This window comes from Nomascus leucogenys, chromosome 3 (assembly GCF_006542625.1).
Source record: "Nomascus leucogenys isolate Asia chromosome 3, Asia_NLE_v1, whole genome shotgun sequence".
Taxonomy (NCBI): Eukaryota; Metazoa; Chordata; class Mammalia; order Primates; family Hylobatidae; genus Nomascus; species Nomascus leucogenys.
Window position 1 is genome coordinate 120343593 of NC_044383.1, and position 19493 is coordinate 120363085.

The 19493-nt window shown below is 40.9% G+C and overlaps 1 protein-coding gene and 1 non-coding gene across 3 annotated transcripts in view; both read right to left on the reverse strand.

Annotated features, from left to right (window-relative positions):
* The window catches only part of SGK1 (serum/glucocorticoid regulated kinase 1), a 149112-nt gene that overhangs the window by 29579 nt on the left and 100040 nt on the right, over positions 1-19493 (reverse strand). Inside the window, exons 1-2 of one of the 2 annotated variants that reach the window (XM_030809707.1) lie at positions 15056-15073; positions 10646-10721 (exon numbers count right to left, since the gene is read on the reverse strand). Coding sequence is in view for 1 of the 2 variants with exons in the window: in XM_003255746.4 (XP_003255794.1) it covers positions 10646-10721 (76 nt within the window). In the remaining variant the exon portion in view is untranslated. Of the gene's footprint in view, positions 1-10645; positions 10722-15055; positions 15074-19493 lie in introns of those variants that run through there. The other variant, XM_003255746.4, reaches the window with a different exon arrangement.
* LOC115834584 lies at positions 9692-9795 on the reverse strand. Its single transcript, XR_004029523.1, has one exon. It is a non-coding gene; the product is annotated as a small nucleolar RNA U13 (small nucleolar RNA).

A 19493-nucleotide genomic window follows, 5' to 3' on the forward strand; every position in this document is an offset into this window, starting at 1 on the left:
TGCACTCCAGCCTGGGTGACAAAATAAGACCCTGTCTAAAACAACCAACAACAACAACAACAATAAAAACCCTAATGTACAGGAAATTATTTTGGGGAGTAGTGGAAGATAGCTAGCAAGTTGGAGACTCTAACTTGAGATGTGGTACTACTTGTCTGTACATTTTTTTTCTCATTTCTCTCTACCCAAAGGTGTTATGTTTTTATTGTCTTCTCTTAAGGGGGCCCTTCATTTGATGGCATAAAAAGTTATGACCAGCCATCTCTAGTTCAGTTTATAGGTCAAGAATATCAGCAGCTATTGTTATGTTGAGGTCATTATTTATCAAGCTTCAAAACATAAAAAGCAAAAATAAGCCGGGCGTGGTGGCTCATACCTGTAATCCCAGCATTTTGGGAGGCTGAGGCCGGTGGATCACTTGAGGTCAGGAGTTCAAGACCAGCCTGGCCAACATGGTGAAACTTAATCTCTACTAAAAATACAAAAATTAGCCAGGCATGGCTGGGCGTGGTGGCTCACGCCTGTAATCCCAGCACTTTGGGAGGCTGAGGCGGGTGGATCACGAGGTCAGGAGATCGAGACCATCCTGGCTAACACTGTGAAACCCTATCTCTACCAAAAAAAAAACACAAAAAATTAGCCGGGCGTGGTGGTGGGCACCTGTAGTCAGGAGGCTGAGGCAGGAGAAAGGCATGAACCCGGGAGGCGGAGGTTGCAGTGAGCCGAGATCGCGCCACTGTACTCCAGCCTGGGAGACAGAGCAAGACTCCGTCTCAAAAAAAAAAAAAAAAAAATTAGCCAGGCATGGTGGCGGATGCCTGTAATACCAGCTACTTGGGAGGCAGAGGCAGGAGAATTGCTCGAACCCGGGAGGTGGAGGTTGCAGTGAGCTGAGATCACGCCACTAAGAGCCACTGCCTGGGTGACAAAGCAAGCTTCCATCTCAAAAGATAAAATAAAATAAAATAAAAATAAATAAATAAATAAATAAATAAAATAAAATGCAAAAATAGTCCAAATGTCAGTTAACAGGAGGACCAAATTTTTGGGTGAACATCCACAAGAAACATAAGTGGCCACTAGGGAAGCCAATCTTTGGTTCTTATGACTGTGTCCTTGTTCTTTTCAAATCCTAGCTTCATCTCTGCTCCCACTGATGACACTATGAGACTTTGGAATTCTTCACTGTGTGTAAGATGATTTTATTACTGAGATAGCTACCGCTTTGTAATTATGACCCGAGTAAACAAGGTTAGTCAACCTACAGGATTTTCATGTGTCCACAGATTTTTACTAGATAATTTATCTGTAATATCAGGAGGCAAAGTCTACCATGAATATACTGACCAACAAGTATCAGATGGAAAATTCTTGTGTAAGCAGATGATGTTTACCTTTTATCATATTTTTCTCTTTTGTTAGATAATGCCATACTTTGGCAGACAAGCAACTGTTTTCTCGCTATAAATATGAGTGTTTTGCTTTTCAAGAGAAAAAATCTAGAAATTGTTTTCTTTACTTTAACAAATTCACGTAGTGAAGTCTTTCCTCTGCTTGTATTAATCCAATGATATCATTTTATATATTCTCTGAAATACTAAAATATTTCTGTAGTCCGTATGTTTTCAAATTATGAATCATTTTATTTCTACATTTGGTACATAAACTATTACTGCTCCTGAGTAAATATGGATATACCACTTTATAGTGATTTTTTTTCTTTTTCTCTTTTTTTTTTTTCGAAAACAGGGTCTTACTCCTGGCCTCAAGTGATCCTCCTGTCTCAGCCTCTTGAGTAGCCGGAATTATAGGCATGAGCTACCAGTAGTGATTCCTAAGTCCCCAGAAATTTGAGCTAATTTTTATTTATTTATTCATTCTTGTATTTACTTATTTTTAAGACAAGGTATCGCTCTGTCATCCAGGCTGGAGTGCAATGGCACAATCATGGCTCACCGCAGCCTCCAACTCTTGGGCTCAAGCCGTCCTTCTGCCTCATCTTCCTTAGTAGCTGGGACCATACATGCCACCACACCCAGCTTGAGCTGACTTTTTTAATGTGATGAACTATTAGAAAACATATAGGAGCTAAATGATGAGAACTTAGAAACACAAAGACGGAAACAACAGACACTAGGGTTTACTAAATGATAGAGGATGGGAGGGTGAAGAGGAGCAGAAAAGATAACTATTGGGTAATAGACTTAATACCTGGGTGATGAAACAATCTGCACAACAAACCCCTGTGACAAGAGCTTACCTATGCTGGCTCACGCCTGTAATCTCAGCACTTTGGGAGGCCGAGGCAGGCAGATCACTTGAACTCAGGAGTTCTAGACCAGTCTGGTCAACATGGTGAAACCCAATCTCTACTAAAAATACAAAAATTAGCCAGGTGCCTGTAATCCCAGCTACTCAGGAGGCTGAGGCAGAAGAATGGCTTGAACCTGAAAGGCAGAGGTTGCAGTGAGCTGAGATTGCGTCACTGCACTCCAGACTGGGCAACAGAGCAAGACTCTCTCAAAAAAAAAAGAAAGAGAGTTTACGTATGTACAAACCTTCACATGTACCCCCAAACCTAAAACTAAAGTTAAAAAAAGAAAGAAAAATAAATGTAGAAAAATATATATATATATGAACAATGCATAATCCTGGAAATATAAAGAAAAATTCAATTTTCTCCACTGGGAAAAATTTATACGGTAATGATTCTTGCTCTTTAATTTTTGCTTGAAAGAAATCTAGACATTTAAAAACCCCAGTGGTAGAATTGTCTTGTTAAAAAGGGACATCAAGTAAAAGTCCAGGGGAACATCAAAGAGTTATGTTTCTTACCTGGCAAAACCAGTGTCTAGCTAAAATAATGGCCTTGCAAATCAATCTTGTTGTTTAACCACTTCATTATCTGGTTTTCTCTAAGCAAAGAACATTATCTGTGTTGCCAGTAACAGTACTGGGGAAAAACACACATTTTGAAAGTATGAAGAAACTCATTCTACCTTGAAATTCTCATTCAAGAGGAAATTACAGGCCACTGCAGGACCAGCGATTGAAAAACAAAGGTGTACAAAAACAAACAACTCAGGTTTCAAAGCCTAAAAACAAAGATAACAGGAAAGAACCTAAACTTGTGCAGCCTGTTTGCTTACTGTCTGAACAAATGCTGGGAATGCATGAGAAATTCTAAGCCCGGTGAACAAAAGTGTGAGCAGTAAGATGACGGGTGATCAATTTTCTTCCTTTCTCTATTTTTCATTTTTTCCCTATGATGAGCATATGCCACTTTTATGCCATAATCATAAAAAAGAAAGACTTAAAAAATGACTTTCGTTTTTCCAACTGTATACCAATATCTATCTACACATAGCAACTGAGCACTCTAGTCCTGTCGTCTGGCACTCACACAAAAAGACAGTGAATGTCAAAATCTAGGCAATTCTACCAGATTTCACGTAATGAAACTACCTTGAGTAATTCCTCAATTCTTCACAAGATCATGTTTTTATTTAACTTCTATTTCTGTCAAGCAATGTGGACTAACTACCCCTAATATTTAACTTTATTTAAATTGTGTATCAGGCCAGATGCTGGCTTACACCTGTAATCCAAGCACTTTGGGAGGCCAAGGCAGGTGGATCACTTGGGCTCAGGAGTTCAAGACCAGCCTGGGCAACACGGAGAAACCCCGTCTCTACAAGAATACAAGAAATTACCCAGGTGTGGTGGCATGTGCTTATAGTCCCAGCTTCTTGTGGGGCTGAGGCAGGAGGATCGCTTGAGCCCAGTAGGCTGAGGCTACAGTGAGCTGAGATCATGCCACTGCACTTCAGCCTAGGTGACAGAGTGAGTCCTTGTCTCAAAAACAAAACAAAACAAAAAACAGATTACACACTACATTAAATAAATAAAATACTCTCTGATGATGACTGATTTTGAATGAAAATACTCCATTCACTAGAATATATTTTCCATAAAAAATGACAAAAACATTGTCATTTTTTGTATTATTTATTTTTCTTTTCTTTTTCTTCTCTTTTTTTTTTTTTTTTTTTGAGATGGATTCTCACTCTGTCCCCTAGGCTGGAGTGCAGTGGCGTGATCTCAGCTCACTGCAACCTCTGCCTCCTGGATTCATGCCATTCTCCTGCCTCAGCCTCCTGCGTAACTGGGAATACAGGCGCCTGCCACCATGCCCAGCTAATTTTTTGTATTTTTAGTAGAGACGGGGTTTCACCGTGTTAGCCAGGATGGTCTTGATCTCCTGACCTCATGATCCACTCACCTCAGCCTCCCAAAGCGCTGGGATTACAGGCGTGAGCCACTGCACCCAGCCTTATTTCTTTTTCTTTTTTGGAGATAGAGTCTCGCTCTGTTGCCCAGGCTGGAGTACAGTGGCCCAATCTCGGCTCATTGCAACCTCCGCCTCCCGGGTTCAAGCAATTCTCCTGCCTCAGCCTCCTGAGTAGCTGGGACTACAGGCAGACACCACCAGGCCTAGCTAATTTTTGTATTTTTAGTAGAGATGGGGTTTCGCCATGTTGGCCAGGCTGGTCTTGAACTCCTGATCTCAGGTGATCCACCTGCCTCAGCCTCCCAAAGTGCTGGGATTACAGGCGTGAGCCACCGCACCCGACCTATTATTTTTTGTATTATTAAAATCATTTCAGGAATTTGTAAAAGTTACAATAATAAAACTCGGACTGCAACAATGACTAGAACATGGCCTTTGTAAAGAATCCATTTACAGGCTCATAAGATTTGGTGTTGTGGATGGATGGCTGTGGAGCTGCTCAAGCTTGTGTTTGCACTTATCAGAATTCAAGACAGAAAGTTTCTGAGTGCTGATGTGCTGGAGAAGAAAGCGCATGCTGCAGTGTAGAAACCTCAGGAGAAACAATTGCATCGCCTAGATTCAAACTGTGAGAAAACTACTAGCGAACTAGAAGAATATTTAACTTCCTAAACCTGAGAGATCTACATCTTAAAGAATATAGATTTTACTCTAGGCACATCATAGTCAAACTGATAAAAAAATAAAAATAAAAATAAAAATAAAATTAGAGCAGCCAGTAAAAGACTACATGTTACATTCAGCATAGCAATAATGTAAACATTGTTGACTTCTCATCAGAAACTCTACAGACCAGACGACAAGAACCAACATCTTTAAAGTTATGAAAGAAAGAAAAACAAAGTAGCCACCCAGAATTCCATATCTAGCAAAAATATCCTTCGGGAATGAAACAAAGAAAGGTATTTCCATTTATACAGACACATCATGTAGATAAAAGAAAGCTAAGCTATTTCACTGCCAGAAGACTTATAAGAAATCCTGGCCAAGCACGGTGGCTCACTCCTGTAATCCCAGCACTTTGGGAGGCTGAGGTGAGTGGATCACTTGAGGTCAGGAGTTCAAGACCAGCCTGGTCAACATGGTGAAACCCTGAATCTATGAAAAATACAAAAATTAGCCGGGCATGGTGGCATGCACCTGTAATCCCAGCTACTCGGGAGGCTGAGACAGGAGACAGGAGAATTGCTTATACCCAGGAGGTGGAAGGTGCAGTGAGCTGAGGTCTTGCCACTGCACTCCAGCCTGGGTGGCAGAGCAAGATTCTATCTCAAAAAAATAATAAAAACATTAAAAAAAAAGAAATCCTGAAGGAAAATTTCCAGGCTAAAGGGAAATGATATCAGAGAGAAACAGATTTTCAGGAAGAAATGAAGAACATCAGAAATGGCAAATATCTGGATAAATACAAAAGATAATTCCCCCCCCCTTTTTTTTTTTTGAGGCGGAGTCTTGCTCTGTTGCCCAGGCTGGAGTGCAGTGGCAGGATCTCGGCTCACTGCAAGCTCCGCCTCCCGGGTTCACGCCATTCTCCTGCCTCAGCCTCCCAAGTAGCTGGGACTACAGGCGCCCGCCAACACACCCGGCTAATTTTTTGTATTTTTAGTAGAGACGGGGTTTCACTGTGTTAGCCAGGATGGTCTCGATCTCCTGACCTCATGATCCGCCCACCTTGGCCTCCCAAAGTGCTGGGATTACAGGTGTGAGCCACCGCACCTGGCCTAATTTTCCCCTTATTTTTTAAAAAATGCACTGTACTATAGGGTTTAGTACATATATAGATAATATATATGACAGCTATAATATAAAAGATGAGGGTAGAGTGGGGTAGATGCACCTACATTGTCTGCAAATTTTGGTGATGGTCTATGAAAATTTAAAGTCATTTATTGTAGGCCAGGTACAGTGGCTCATGCCTGTAATGCCAGCACTTTGGGAGGCCGATGTGGGCAGATCACTTGAGGTCAGGAGATCGAGGCCAGCCTGGCCAACATACTGAAACCCTGTCTCTATTAAAAACACAAAAATTAGCCAGGCGTGGTGGCACGTGCCTGTAATCCCACTACCTGGGAGGCTGACACAGGAGAATTACTTGAACTCAGAAGGTGGAGGTCGCAGAAAGCCAAGATTGTGCCGCTGCACTCCAGCCTGGGCAACAGAGTGAGACTCTGTCTCAAAAAAATAAAAATAAAAATAAAGTCATTTATTGTAATCTTCAGAGCACCACTGAAAATACGATGCAAAGAGGATAACTAGAAAGTCAACAGGTAAATTAATATTAAATTCTAAAACCTATTCAAATAATCCTAGAGAAGTCAGGAAAGGAAGAATAAGCAAACAAAGAAGAGAAAGGACATATAGAAAACAAATAGCAAAACAGTAAAGTTAAATCTAACTGTGTCATTACATTAAGTATAAAGGGGCTAAACATCCCAAGTAAAAAACAGAGATTGTTAGATAGGATTTTAAAAGGAAAATCTAACCACATGATGTTTATAAGATAAGCACCTTAACTATAAGGCACAGATTGAAAGAAAATGGAAAGAAAAATATGCCATGTGAAAAGTAGGCTTTAGAAGATTGGACTGGCTGTATCTATCAGAAGAAATAGACTTCAAACAAAGACTTTTACCAGAGATAAAGAAGGAACTTTCCTAATGATAAAATGTTCAGTTCATTAGGAAATAATAATAATCATAAAGATGTATGTGCGGTTGGGCATGGTGGCTCACATCTGTAATCCCAGCACTTTGGGAGGCTGAGGTGGATGGATCATCTGAGGTCAGGAGTTACAGACCAGCTTGACCAACATGGCAAAACCCCGTCTCTACTAAAAATACAAAAATTAGCTGGGAGTGACGGCATGTGCCTGTAATCCCAGCTACTCAGGAGGCTGAGGCAGGAGAATCACTTGAACCCAGGAGGCGGAGGTTGCAGTGAGCCAAGCTGAGATCATGCCATTGCACTCCAGCCTGGGCAACAAGAGCAAAACTCCACCTTAGAAAAAAAAAAAAAAAAGGTATATGTGCCTAATAACAGAGGTTCAAAATATATAAAGCAAAAATTGACTGAATTAAAAGAACCAAAAGACAATTCTACCACTAGAGGTGGAGATTTTAAAAAACTCTTGGTAATGGACTGACCAACTAGGCAATAAATAAATAAATAAATAAATAAATAAATAATTAATTACTCTTGACATAGATCCTACTTTATGAGTTGGTTAAGTTGGTGACTGGGAAGGATCTTCATGAGATGAGCTCTTGTAGGAGGGACACTCCATTCTTTGTAACACTACTGATGAAGGAAAAGTAATAAAAATGTTTTAAAAATGAGTATGTCTATTGCACCACTGCACTCCAGCCTGGAGGACAGAGCAAGACTCCATCTCAGGAAAAAAAAAAAAAAAAAAGAGTAGGTCTGAAATATTTCTATTCCTATGTGTTCTGCATTTGTTTTTCTTGTAACTTTTTTTTTTTCTTTTTTTTGAGACGGAATTTCACTCTTTTTGCCCAGGCTGGAACGCAATGGCACAATCTTGGCTTACTGCAACCTCTGCCTCCTGGGTTCAAGTGATTCTCCCACCTCAGTCTCCCAAGTAGCTGGGATTACAGGCATGTGCCACCTCGCCCGGCTGATTTTTGTATTTTTAGTAGAGATGGGGTTTCACCATGTTGGCCAGGTTGGTCTCTAACTCCTGACCTCAGGTGATCCACCCACCTTGGCCCCCCAAAGTGCTGGGATTACAGGCATGAGCCACCATGCCCAGCCCGTACCATAATTTCTTTAGGCTTCAAAAAGTGTCCAAGCAACCGACATTTTCTTTTTCTTTCTTTTCTTTCTCCTTCCTTCCTTCCTTCCTTCCCTCCCTCCCTCCCTTTCTTTCTTTCTCTTTCTTTCTTTTCTTTCTTTCTTTCTTTCTTTCTTTCTTTCTTTCTTTCTTTCTTTTTCAGTGAAAGCAAGTTTATTAAGAAAGTAAAGGAATAAAGAATAGCTACTTCATAGATAGAGCAGTCCTGAGGGCTGCTGGTCAAGCACCATTTTCTAGACCTGTCCTGTACAGATTTCCCTCCCTTTCCATTTTCTTTACATAACATCAAGAATCATTTATGTTTCTTTGGTAATGTTTCATTCTACATTGCTTCTTCATAACACATGTGCTGTAGATCTTAATAGCAGTATTAGCCAGCAGATGGCTTGTTTATTGTGGTGGTATACTGCTAATGGGCTGAAATGATGGCATAAATAGGCTAATTCACTTTTATGTTTTTTCTTCTTTCTTCAAAAGATATAATAAAACAAGACAGAAAAAAAAATTTTGACAGATGAAATTGGTAATGTTTAGACCGTAAGTCTGGTCTTTGAAAAAAAAAAAAAAAAAAAAGCCATCAGAGAGTTTCTCACTTTCCTTTTCAAGTCCTTCTGTTTCTGCTAATAGGCACAGCCTCTGACTCCCTTTTATGAAGAACAGATTATAGCACAGATTTAGCCCAAGCTGTTTCTGCTAGGAGAGCTGCTTCTTCCTAAGAAGTGTGCTATAGAACTGGGCAGTCCACTCTCCATTCTCCCAGCCTTGGTATTTTCTGGCTGCGAGCTCTGGATATGTCAGCTAACCTATTCAGCTTATTATTTCATTTCTAATAGAGGCATAACAAGGAAAGGGCTGTCCCTCCTATTTCAAGGGATTGTGGCAAACACTACATTAGATTTCTGTGAATACCCCTTGTAAAAGCATGAGGCATAATACAAATATCAGATATCAGCGTGAGTTTTCTATTTCATTAGACCTATTTCATTAGAAAAGGTGAAAGCTCTATTATCACTCTCTTAATTGTTTTAGTTCCTTTTTGCTTCACCTCCCCTTTTATTTCTAGTGTCTACTTTGTGCAATTAGGCCTCATGGCTCATGTGTGTTTGTGAAAAAGAATTTTTAAATGTCTTCTATTTGCTATGAGAACATACCCTACTCTTTGTCTAAGCGTAATTTCTAATCATATAACCTGAAGCATATTCTCTGATCTCCTAAAGTGGCATTCTTCTGATTCTGATTAGATGTATAGCCCTAATATCATAGTGCAAGTATACATGCCCTCCCATAAGTATTCTGAAGTATAATTCATCCTGGGTTTCCAAATCTCTTCCTTGCCCTAGAAAACAAACTTGGACTCATGTGTTTGCTCACTTTATTTGACTCCTGTCTTCTACTTCAGCAAATAGACTCATTCCTCATTCCTCCCAACACTTAAATATGCTTCACAATCCACAAAGCTGTGCCTGATGACATATATATATATATATATTTTATATATATTACATATATATAATATATATATTTTTTAATGATAGGCAGGTAATGTGCGGACATCATAACAAGGCTTGAAGGAGGCATATCTCACACAGGAACATGAACACCCAATCATCATACTTATAAACGACAAAGGGATCTAGTGTATACGTTTTAGATACTGAAAAGAAGATATAACAAAAGGACTTTTAGGATAAAATTGATTGCACGGCTACGTATGGTGGCTCACACCTGTAATCCCAGCACTTTGGGAGGCCAAGCTCAGCAGATTGCCTGAGGTCAGGAGTTCGAGACTAGTCTGGCTAACATGGTAAAACCCTGTCTCCATTAAAAATACAAAAATTATCCAGGCATGGTGGCTCATGCCTGTAGTCCCAGCTACTTGGGAGGCTGAAGCAGGAGAATCGCTTGAACCCTGGAGGTGGAGGTTGCAGTGAGCCGAGATCACACCACTGCACTCCAGCCTGGGTGACAGAGCAAGACTCCGTCTCCAAAAAAAAAAAAAAAAAACAAAACAACAAAAAAAATTAATTGCGAAGTGTATTTGAGTGTTGGGTTAGGTAAGAATAAACAAACAAGGCTGGGCGCAGTGGCTCATGCCTGTAATCCCAGCACTTTGTGAGGCCAAGGCGGGCAGATCACAAGGTCAGGAGATCAAGACCATCTGGCTGACACCGTGAAACACCATCTCTACTATAAATACAAAAAAATTAGCTGCACGGGGTGGCGGGCGCCTGTAGTCCCAGCTACTCGGGAGGCTGAGGCAGGAGAATGGCGTGAACCTGGGAGGTGGAGCTTGCAGTGAGCTGAGATTGCATCACTGCACTCCAGCCTGGGTGACACAGCAAGACTCCGTCTCAAAAAAAACAAAAACAAAAAACAAACAAACAAAAATAATATTTCCCCCCAAACCTTGCCTTTGTGTAGAGCTTTACTACAGAATGCATCCTGTACATAACAGGAAACAGGTTGTATTTTTCCAATAATACCTGGATCATCATTAGTCCAGAAGGTTCTCGGATCGGGCTTGGTCAGGATGTTGGCATGATTACATGGCTCTCTCACCTTTAAAACATAAAGAGAAAAGAAGTGATATAAAAATGGCTTCATCATTTCAGCTATTTTAGGCTTATAGTTCTAGAGAAAGGATTCCAAGGCTGAAGCTAGTACATATGGCATGTCTGTGCTCTAATTAGGGTGGTTTTCTCAGGACCATGCTGGGTATAGCACTGAAAGTCCCATATCCTGGGAAGCCTTTTAGTCCTGGGCAAACCGGGGCAGTTGGTCCCCTTACACATGATGCAGTTTCACTAGGCTGATGGCTGGGTTAGCACATGGGCACTGGAACTCACCCAGCACTGTCTGCAGTGCACAAACTGCACAGCCTTGTGAAGAGGCCCTGGATTATTAGCAAATTTATCACTGTAGACACTCAATACATAAAAAGTGTTTGAATCTCCACGTAACAGAAATGATACTTTTAGTACATATTGCTTGGGAAAATACATATTAATTAAAAGCTACTTTTAATTCAGTGGCGCTTTAAATGCTTTTTTTGTTTGTTTGTTTGAGACATAGTCTCATTCTGTTGCTCAGGTTGGAGTGCAGTGGCGCAATCTCAGCTCACTGCAACTTCTGCCTCCTAGGTTCAAGTGATTCTCCTGCCTCAGCCTCCTGAGTAGCTGGGATTACAGGCGTGTGCCACCACGCCTGGCTAATTTTTGTATTTTTAGCAGAGGCAGGGTTTCACCATGTTGCCCAGGCTGGTCTCGAACTCCTGACCTCAAATGATCCGCCCACCTCGGCCTCTCAAAGTGCTGGGATTATAGGCGTGAACCACTGCACCCGGCCTGTATTCTTATTTTATAATCATAACAGGATCTTTGTATTCTCAAATAGCACATGTACATATGCAATATATATTATTTAGTCCACTTAGAGGCTCTTCTTAGTGCAGACACATTTTTTTAATGATACATAATATTCATTGAGCATTTTCTGTCAGGTGCTTTTTTCATTTTTAAAAAAATTTCAATAGATTTTTGGGGAACAGCTGGTGTATAGTTACATGGATAAGTTCTTTAGTGGTGATCTCTGAGATTTTGGTGCACCCAACACCCAAGCAGTGTACACTGTACCCAGTGTGTAGTCTTTTATCCCTTGCCCCACTGTCGCCCTTCCCCTTGAGTCCCCAGAGTCCACTGTATCCTCTTTATGCCTTTGCGTCCTCATGGCTTAGCTCCCACTTGAGTGAGAACATACGATATTCGGTTTTCCATTCCTGAGTTACTTCACTTAGAATAATGGTCTCCAATTCCATCCAGGTTGCTGCAAATGCCATTATTTTGTTCGTTTTTGGCTGAGTAGTATTCCATGTATGTGTGTGTATATATATATATATACAGACACACACACACAAACATACATGCATGTGTATATATATGTATATGTGTGTATGCATACACATACATGTGTGTATATATGCATATGCACACATGTATGTGTATATATATATATACACACACACACGTGTTTTTTTCGTATATGACCGCTTTTCCTCTCGACAGATACACAGTAGTGGAATTGGTGGGTCAAATGGTAGATCTACTTGTAGTTCTTTAAGGAATCTCCACACTGTTTTCCATAGTGGTTGTACTCAGATACAATTAATAGATTTCATATAACAAGTTCCACAGAGCAGCAGTGATCCATGTTTTTGACAACTTTATACTACTGTGATATTAGCTTTCAAATATATTCTCAGGCTGGGCGTGGTGGCTCACCCCTGTAATCCCAGCACTTTGAGAGGCCGAGGTGGGCGGATCAGCTGAGGTCAGGAGTTCGAGACCAACCTGGCCAACATGGTGAAACCCCATCTCTACTAAAAATACAAAAATTAGTCAGGCATGGCAGTGCATGCCTGTAATCCCAGCTACTCAGGAACCTGAGGCAGGAGAATCGCTTGAACCCAGGAGGCGGAGGCTGCAGTGAGCTGAGATCGTGCCACTGCACTCTAGCCTGGGCGACAAAGCAAGACTCTGTCTCAAACAAACAAACAAACAATCAATCAAATATATTCTCATGAAGTTACAGAGACCTTCGTGTTAAAACTGCTTTTCCGTTTATATATATTTTGTAATGTGGTCATTCGATTACTGCAAATATTCTATAGTTTCATCAACTACTTAGTGGATAAATTCCTTCCATTACAACAATAATCAAAATACTCAAGAATGACGCTAAGGTCATTGTTTAGTTTCACTGACATTTTCTCTTTATAACAAGGCTTTTGTTTTTCTTTGTTGATATGGAGTCTCGCTTTGTTGCCCAGGCTAGAGTGCAATGGTGTGATCTTGGCTCACTGCAACCTCTGCCTCTAGGGTTCAAGTGATTCTCCTGCTTCAGCCTCAATAGTAGCTGGGATTACAGACGTGCTCCACCATGCCTGGCTAATTTTTGTATTTTTAGTAGAGATGGGGTTTTGCCATGTTAGTCAGACTGATCTTGAACTTCTGACCTCAGGTGATCCACCCACTTTGTCCTCCCAAAGTGCTAGGATTACAGGCATGAGCCACCGTGCCAGGCCTGTGAAGCTCTATTGACGAAGGAAGCAGTGCATGAATTTACGATCTGGTACAAGCTCCTTCTCTTGTGGACCAGTATCAAAGAATATGTGGAAATCAGAGAAACTGGGATCTCAAAGAGGTATTTTCACTTCCATGTTCATTGCAACATTATTCACAACAGCCAAGATGAGGAAGCAACCTAAATGTCTACTGATGGATAAATTGATAAAGAAATGTGGTAAATACATACAATGGAATATTATTTGGCCTTAAAAAAGAAAGAAATCACGCCATATGTGACAACGTGGATGAAACTGGAAGATGTTATGCTAAGTGAAATTAGCCAGTCACAGAAGAACAAATATTGAACGATCCCACTTACATAAGGTATGTAAAACAGCTAAACACATAGAAGCGGAGAGTAGAATGGCGGCTTCCAGGGGCTGCAGGGAGGGGCAAATGGGAAAATGCATGAGTTGCTATTCAATGGGTATAAAATTTCATTTAGGCAAGACGACTAATTTCTAGAGATCTGCTGTACAACATGTGCCTAGAGAACATTACTATATTGTGCACTTAAAAAATTGTTAAGGCTGGGTGTGGTGGCTCACACCTGTAATCCCAGCACTTTGGGAGGCCAAGGCGGGTGGATCACGAGGTCAGGAGTTCGAGACCAGCCTGGCAAACATGGTGAAACCCCATCTCTATTAAAAATACAAAAATTAGCCAGGCATGGTGGCAGGCACCTATAATCCCAGCTACTAGGGAGGCTGAGGCAAAACCCGGGAGGTGGAGGTTGAGGTGAGCCGAGATTGTGTCACAGCACTCCTGCCTGGGCGATAGAGCGAGACTCCGTCTCAAAAAAAAAAAAAAAAAAAAATTTCTTTTAAAGGGCCAGACATGGTGGCTCATGCCTGCAATCCCACACTTTGGGAGGCTAAGGCGGGTGGATCGCCTGAGGTCAGGAGTTCGAGACCAGCCTGGCCAACATGGTGAAACCCCGTCTCTACTAAGAATACAAAAATTAGCCAGGTGTGGGGGCACACGCCTGTAATCCCAGCTACTCAGGAGGCTGAGGCAGGAGAATCGCTTGAACCTGGGAGGCAGAGGTTGTAGTGAGCCAAGATTGCGCCACTGCACTCCAGCCTGGGCGACAGAGGGAGACTCTGTCTCAAAAAAAAAAAAAAAAAAAAATTGTTAAAAGGATAGATCTCATGTTATGTGTTCTTTCCACAATAACACAAAATCTAGAATAGATTGCCATCCTATGTTTGTCAGTATATCTGAAAGGAACAGAAGATATTTGATACATAAATATGTAGGTGGTTTATATTTTATAAGTGGAATTTTTTTTGTAATTGTAATACATTTTTCATTTATAGGAAACATGATTGTAGATGTAAGACTGAAGGGAAAAAATGCCATTAAAATTTAAATCTCAAGAAAAAAGGACACGCCTCTTTGCCTCATTGAAATCTTGAAAGCAAGATGCATCAATAGCAGTTCTACAAGAGCCATTCGTGAAAATTTGGCCAGGGTTCTCACTCTTGTTGCTTCTGCTCCAACCAGCATGGTTTGACCCAGATTATGTGCAGCCAATTTTTCCATCAGTATGCAAAGTAAGAGGTAGACTTCATTACGTTGGGCTAAGTGATCTTCCTTGAATAGATTACCAAAGTCATCCACCCAGTGAAAGAAACCATGCTAGATCTTTGTACGTAAAATAAATTAAAAAGAAAATAAAAGAAAGAAGAAGAACAAGAAGAAGAATGTGTGGAGCAGTAACATTTCCTGGACTACATTTTGAGCACCACTGTAAAACATCCCTCCTACCGAATCACTTGAACGCGGGAGACTGAGGTTGCGGTGAGCCGAGATCACTCCACTGCACTCCAGCCTGGCGAGAGAGCGAGATACCATCTACAAGAAAAAAAAAAAAATCCCTCCTACCTGACTAAGCAGCCTCAGTATGAATCCCTTCCCAGGATTTATCTACTCCACTGAAGTACTACTTCAATTGTTAGAAAGCTCTTCACGGGTTGAATTGAAATCTGGGTCCTTGAAACTTTGGTTCCTGTTTTTTTGTTTTTTTGGGATGGAGTCTCACTCTGTCGCCCAGGCTGGAGTGCAGTGGTGTGATCTCGGCTCACTGCAAGCTCCGCCTCCCGGGTTCACGCCATTCTCCTGCCTCAGCCTCCCGAGTAGCAGGGACTACAGGGGCCCGCTACCACGCCCAGCTAATTTTTTGTATTTTTAATAGAGACGGGGTTTCACCGTGTTAGCCAGGCTGGTCTGGATCTCCTGACTTTGTGATCCACCCACTTCGGCCTCCCAAAGTGCTGGGATTACAGGCGTGAGCCACCGCGCCCGGCGATTCCTGGTTTTAACTCACTCTTAAATTACAAAGAACAGGTCTACTCTCTCTTTTATGAAATAATATCTCAAATATTTGAAAGTAGCTATTATGTCTCACCTTAGCTTTCCATTTCCAAGTTAACCAGCCCTCTTCCCTTTCACTGCTCTCGATGAGATTATTTTAAGTCTTTTTATTGAGGTTACTCTGCCCCGGAAGACATCCTTTCCAGTAAGTGAAGTAGTCCTCAAGGAGCTAGGGTTAGATAACAGTCACAAAACTAAGGAGTTGGTTTTGAGGGACAGCTTTCAGGGAGGACAGCCAGCATTATTTCCACATATGAGTAATTAAAATGTTCCCAAGCACCTATAAATCTAACATACCGTGAAAGTAAAGAATGCTTTATGACTTAGCCACTTTTAATACTTTTTAATGCCAAAAAGTTTTAATTGATTTTCTACAGTAACTATATACCTATTTGGGAAAATTGCCATATGCGAGCTTTCTTTCTGCGTTAAGCTCCAGTTACCTTGTTTCCTTGAGGCTTTTGTATGAAGCAAATGCCATTCTTACAGATCTCATTTACTTGTGAATGATTCTTTATCACTATTTGTTCAAAAACATCTTCCCCACATTGAAGCTGCTCCTGATGAAGTCAGGGTCTTCAAGAATTCTTGTTCTCTGTGTCGTTATCATACATGTATCACATCATTCTTTATGGTTCTCAAGAAACAAAGCATCCGTAGCAAATTACCCGGAGAGCTCATATAGTACATTTTAAGCACAAGTTTATAGAAATCCTTGAACTATATATACTGCAACTGTTTGCAGGCAATGCTCTATAACTCCTATAGCTTTAGGTACTTTGCAGAAGCGAGAAAATTTATTATCAGATAAAGTCTTGGCCGGGTATGGGGGTTCAAGCCTATAATCCCAGCACTTTAGGAGGCTGAGGCAGGCAGATCTCCTGAGGTCAGGAGTTTGAGACCAGCCTGGCCAACATGGTGAAACCCTGTCTCTCCTAAAAATACAAAATTAGCCGGGTGTGGGGGTACACACCTGTAATCCTAGCTACTCTGAAGGCTGAGGCGGAAGAATCACTTGAACCTGGGAGGCGGAGGTTGCAATGAGCTGAGATCATGCCATTGCATTCCAGCCTGGGCGACAAGAGCAAAACTGTCTCAAAATAAGTAAGTAAATAAATAAATAAATATTAAATAAATAAATAAATAAATAAAATGTCCTCATGAAACACCTGTGGCTTAGCAGGAAGTTGGAAGCTAAAGAAGTGACCAGCACCTGGAGTTTGGCTCCTGGCTGAATCCACATGAGCTCTTTGGTTCTTTCTTTCTTTCCCTGGAATAAGGATTCAAGGAGAATTTCTCCAATAGGATATATGCCATGGGAGTGTGATTGAAGAGGGGCAAAAACGTGATGATATAATAAGAAGAGCAAAATAACAATATGCAGTTTTAAAATATTTTATTATATAAAACTTAAAGCATACACAACAGTAAACCATATAATAAACCTCTATGTACCTATCATCCAGCTTTAACAATTATCAGTATTTTGCTAATCTTATTTTTACCTATCTTGCCTTATTTTTGGCTGGAATATTTTAAATCAAGTCTCAGACATCATAACAATTATCTATAAGTTATTAAAAAAATTTTTTTTTTGTAGAGACGGGGTCTCACTTGTTTGCCCAGGCTGGTTTCACACTCCCAGCTTCAAGCAATCCTCCCGCCTCGGCCTCCTAAAGTGCTAAGATTAGGTGGGAGCCACCACTCAAGGTTTATAATTTCTTCAGAATGTGTTTCTGATGACTTTTTTTTGTCTAACCATCATGCCATTATCACAACTAACAATTTCAACAATGTTTATTAAAATTAAGGCTCACGCCTGTAATCTCAGCACTTTGGGAGGCCGAGGCAGGTGGATCAACTGAGACCAGCCTAGCCAGCATGGTGAAACCCTGTCTCTACTAAATATACAAAAATTAGCTGGGCATGGTGGCGCATGCCTATAATCCCAGCTACTCAGGAGGCTGAGGCAGGAGAATCCCTTGAACCTGGGAGGCGGAGGTTGCAGTGAGCCACCACACTCTAGCCTGGGTGACAGAGGGATACTCTGTCTCAAAAAAAAAAAAAAAATTAATGAAAGTTATTAAAGTTTAGTTATTTAATAAATGACAGCATGTACATTCTGAAAAACAGAATATGTGCAGTATTCTGCAGACAGAATAATTTGAAGAAAATTTGAATTTAAAAGACACCGTTTCAAACTGTAAGCCCCCGAAAAATCAGTGGACCTTGGCTTCACTTGTTTAAATCCTCATGGCTTCTGTTTTGGGTGGGGGGACATCTTTAAAAATTATTTTTCTAACAGAAGTCTATCTTTCAACTTTTTTTCTATGAGTCCTAGGAGGTAGAAAGAGATTTTTCTTGTCTGATAGACTTGAAAGTATTGGGTTAGGTAAGTGGAAGAAAGATCATATTTAGAAGGTAACTGTTGAATGTTTAATCACTATTGTTTTGACATCTAGAAGAATTGTCACAGGTTACAATTTAAACATCAGAAGATGGGGTATATCAGAATATCACATTTAGGGAGATGTCAGTGGTCCAGAAGTTTTGCAGAGAATCTGGAAAATAAACCTTTCTTTCTTTCTTTTTTCTTTCTTTCTCTTTTCTTTCTTTCTTTCTCTTTTCTTTCTTTCTCTTTCTTTCTTCTTTTTTTTTTTTTTTTTTTGACAGCTCTATTGCCCAGGCTGGAGTGCAGTGGCTGGCTGGCTACAACCTCCACCTCCTGGGTTCAAGCAATTCTCGTGCCTCAGCCTCCTGAGTAGCTGGGATTATAGGCGCCTGCCACCACGCCTGGCTAATTTTTGTATTTTTAGTAGAGACAGGGTTTCACCATTTTGGCCAGGCTGGTCTCGAACACCTGACCTCAAGAGATCTGCTCACCTCAGCCTCCTAAAGTGCTGAGATTACAGGCATGAGCCACGGCGCCTGGCCGAGAGTAAGTTATTAATAGTTCTACTGATGACAGAAATAAGATATCATCTTAATTCTTTGAATTGCTTCCAGTTAATGGAAAGTTGAATAGTGGTGGAATTGCTAGGGAAAAAAAGCGGTTATGGTCATCTGTCTCCACTCTGGTTCATCCTTATTTAAAGAATATTACTTCAGGCAGTGAGCACATGTGCACAGTGGCTCATGCCTGTAATCCCAGCACTGTGGGAGGCCAAGGCGGGTGGATCACCTGAGGTCAGGAGTTCCAGACCAGCCTGGCCAAAATGGCAAAACCCTGTCTTTACTAAAAATATAAAAATTAGGTGGGGTGTGGTGGCTCACACCTGTAATCCCAGCACTTTGGGAGGCTGAGGCAGGTGGATCACCTGAAGCTGGGAGTTTGAGACCATCCTGACCAACATGGAGAAACTACATCTCTACTAAAAATACAAAATTAGCCAGGCTTGGTGGCGCATGTCTGTAATCCCAGCTACTTGGGAGGATGAGGCAGGAGAATCGCTTGAACCCGGGAGGCGGAGGTTGCAGTGAGCCGAGATCGCACCACTGCACTCCAGCCTGGGTGACAGAGCAAGACTCTATCTCAAAAAACAAAAAAAGAACATTTCTTCAACAAAATAAATATATTCACGTATGCATAAATTTTTTTAAACATTTTTTCCTTTTTATAAAAAAATCAGTTTTCTCAGGTTGAAATGTTAAAATCACCTCTGATGACGATAGAGAAGAACTAAAATATAAAATATAGGTTTGTCACTGATTCCTTTTTGGTTTATAATAATTTGCATATGACTTTCCATGGATCACTTCAGCAGTTTGTGCTAAAGTCATTAGTTCTTCCTAAGACACAAAAGAAATTCTCAAAATGCTTGTTTCCTATTAG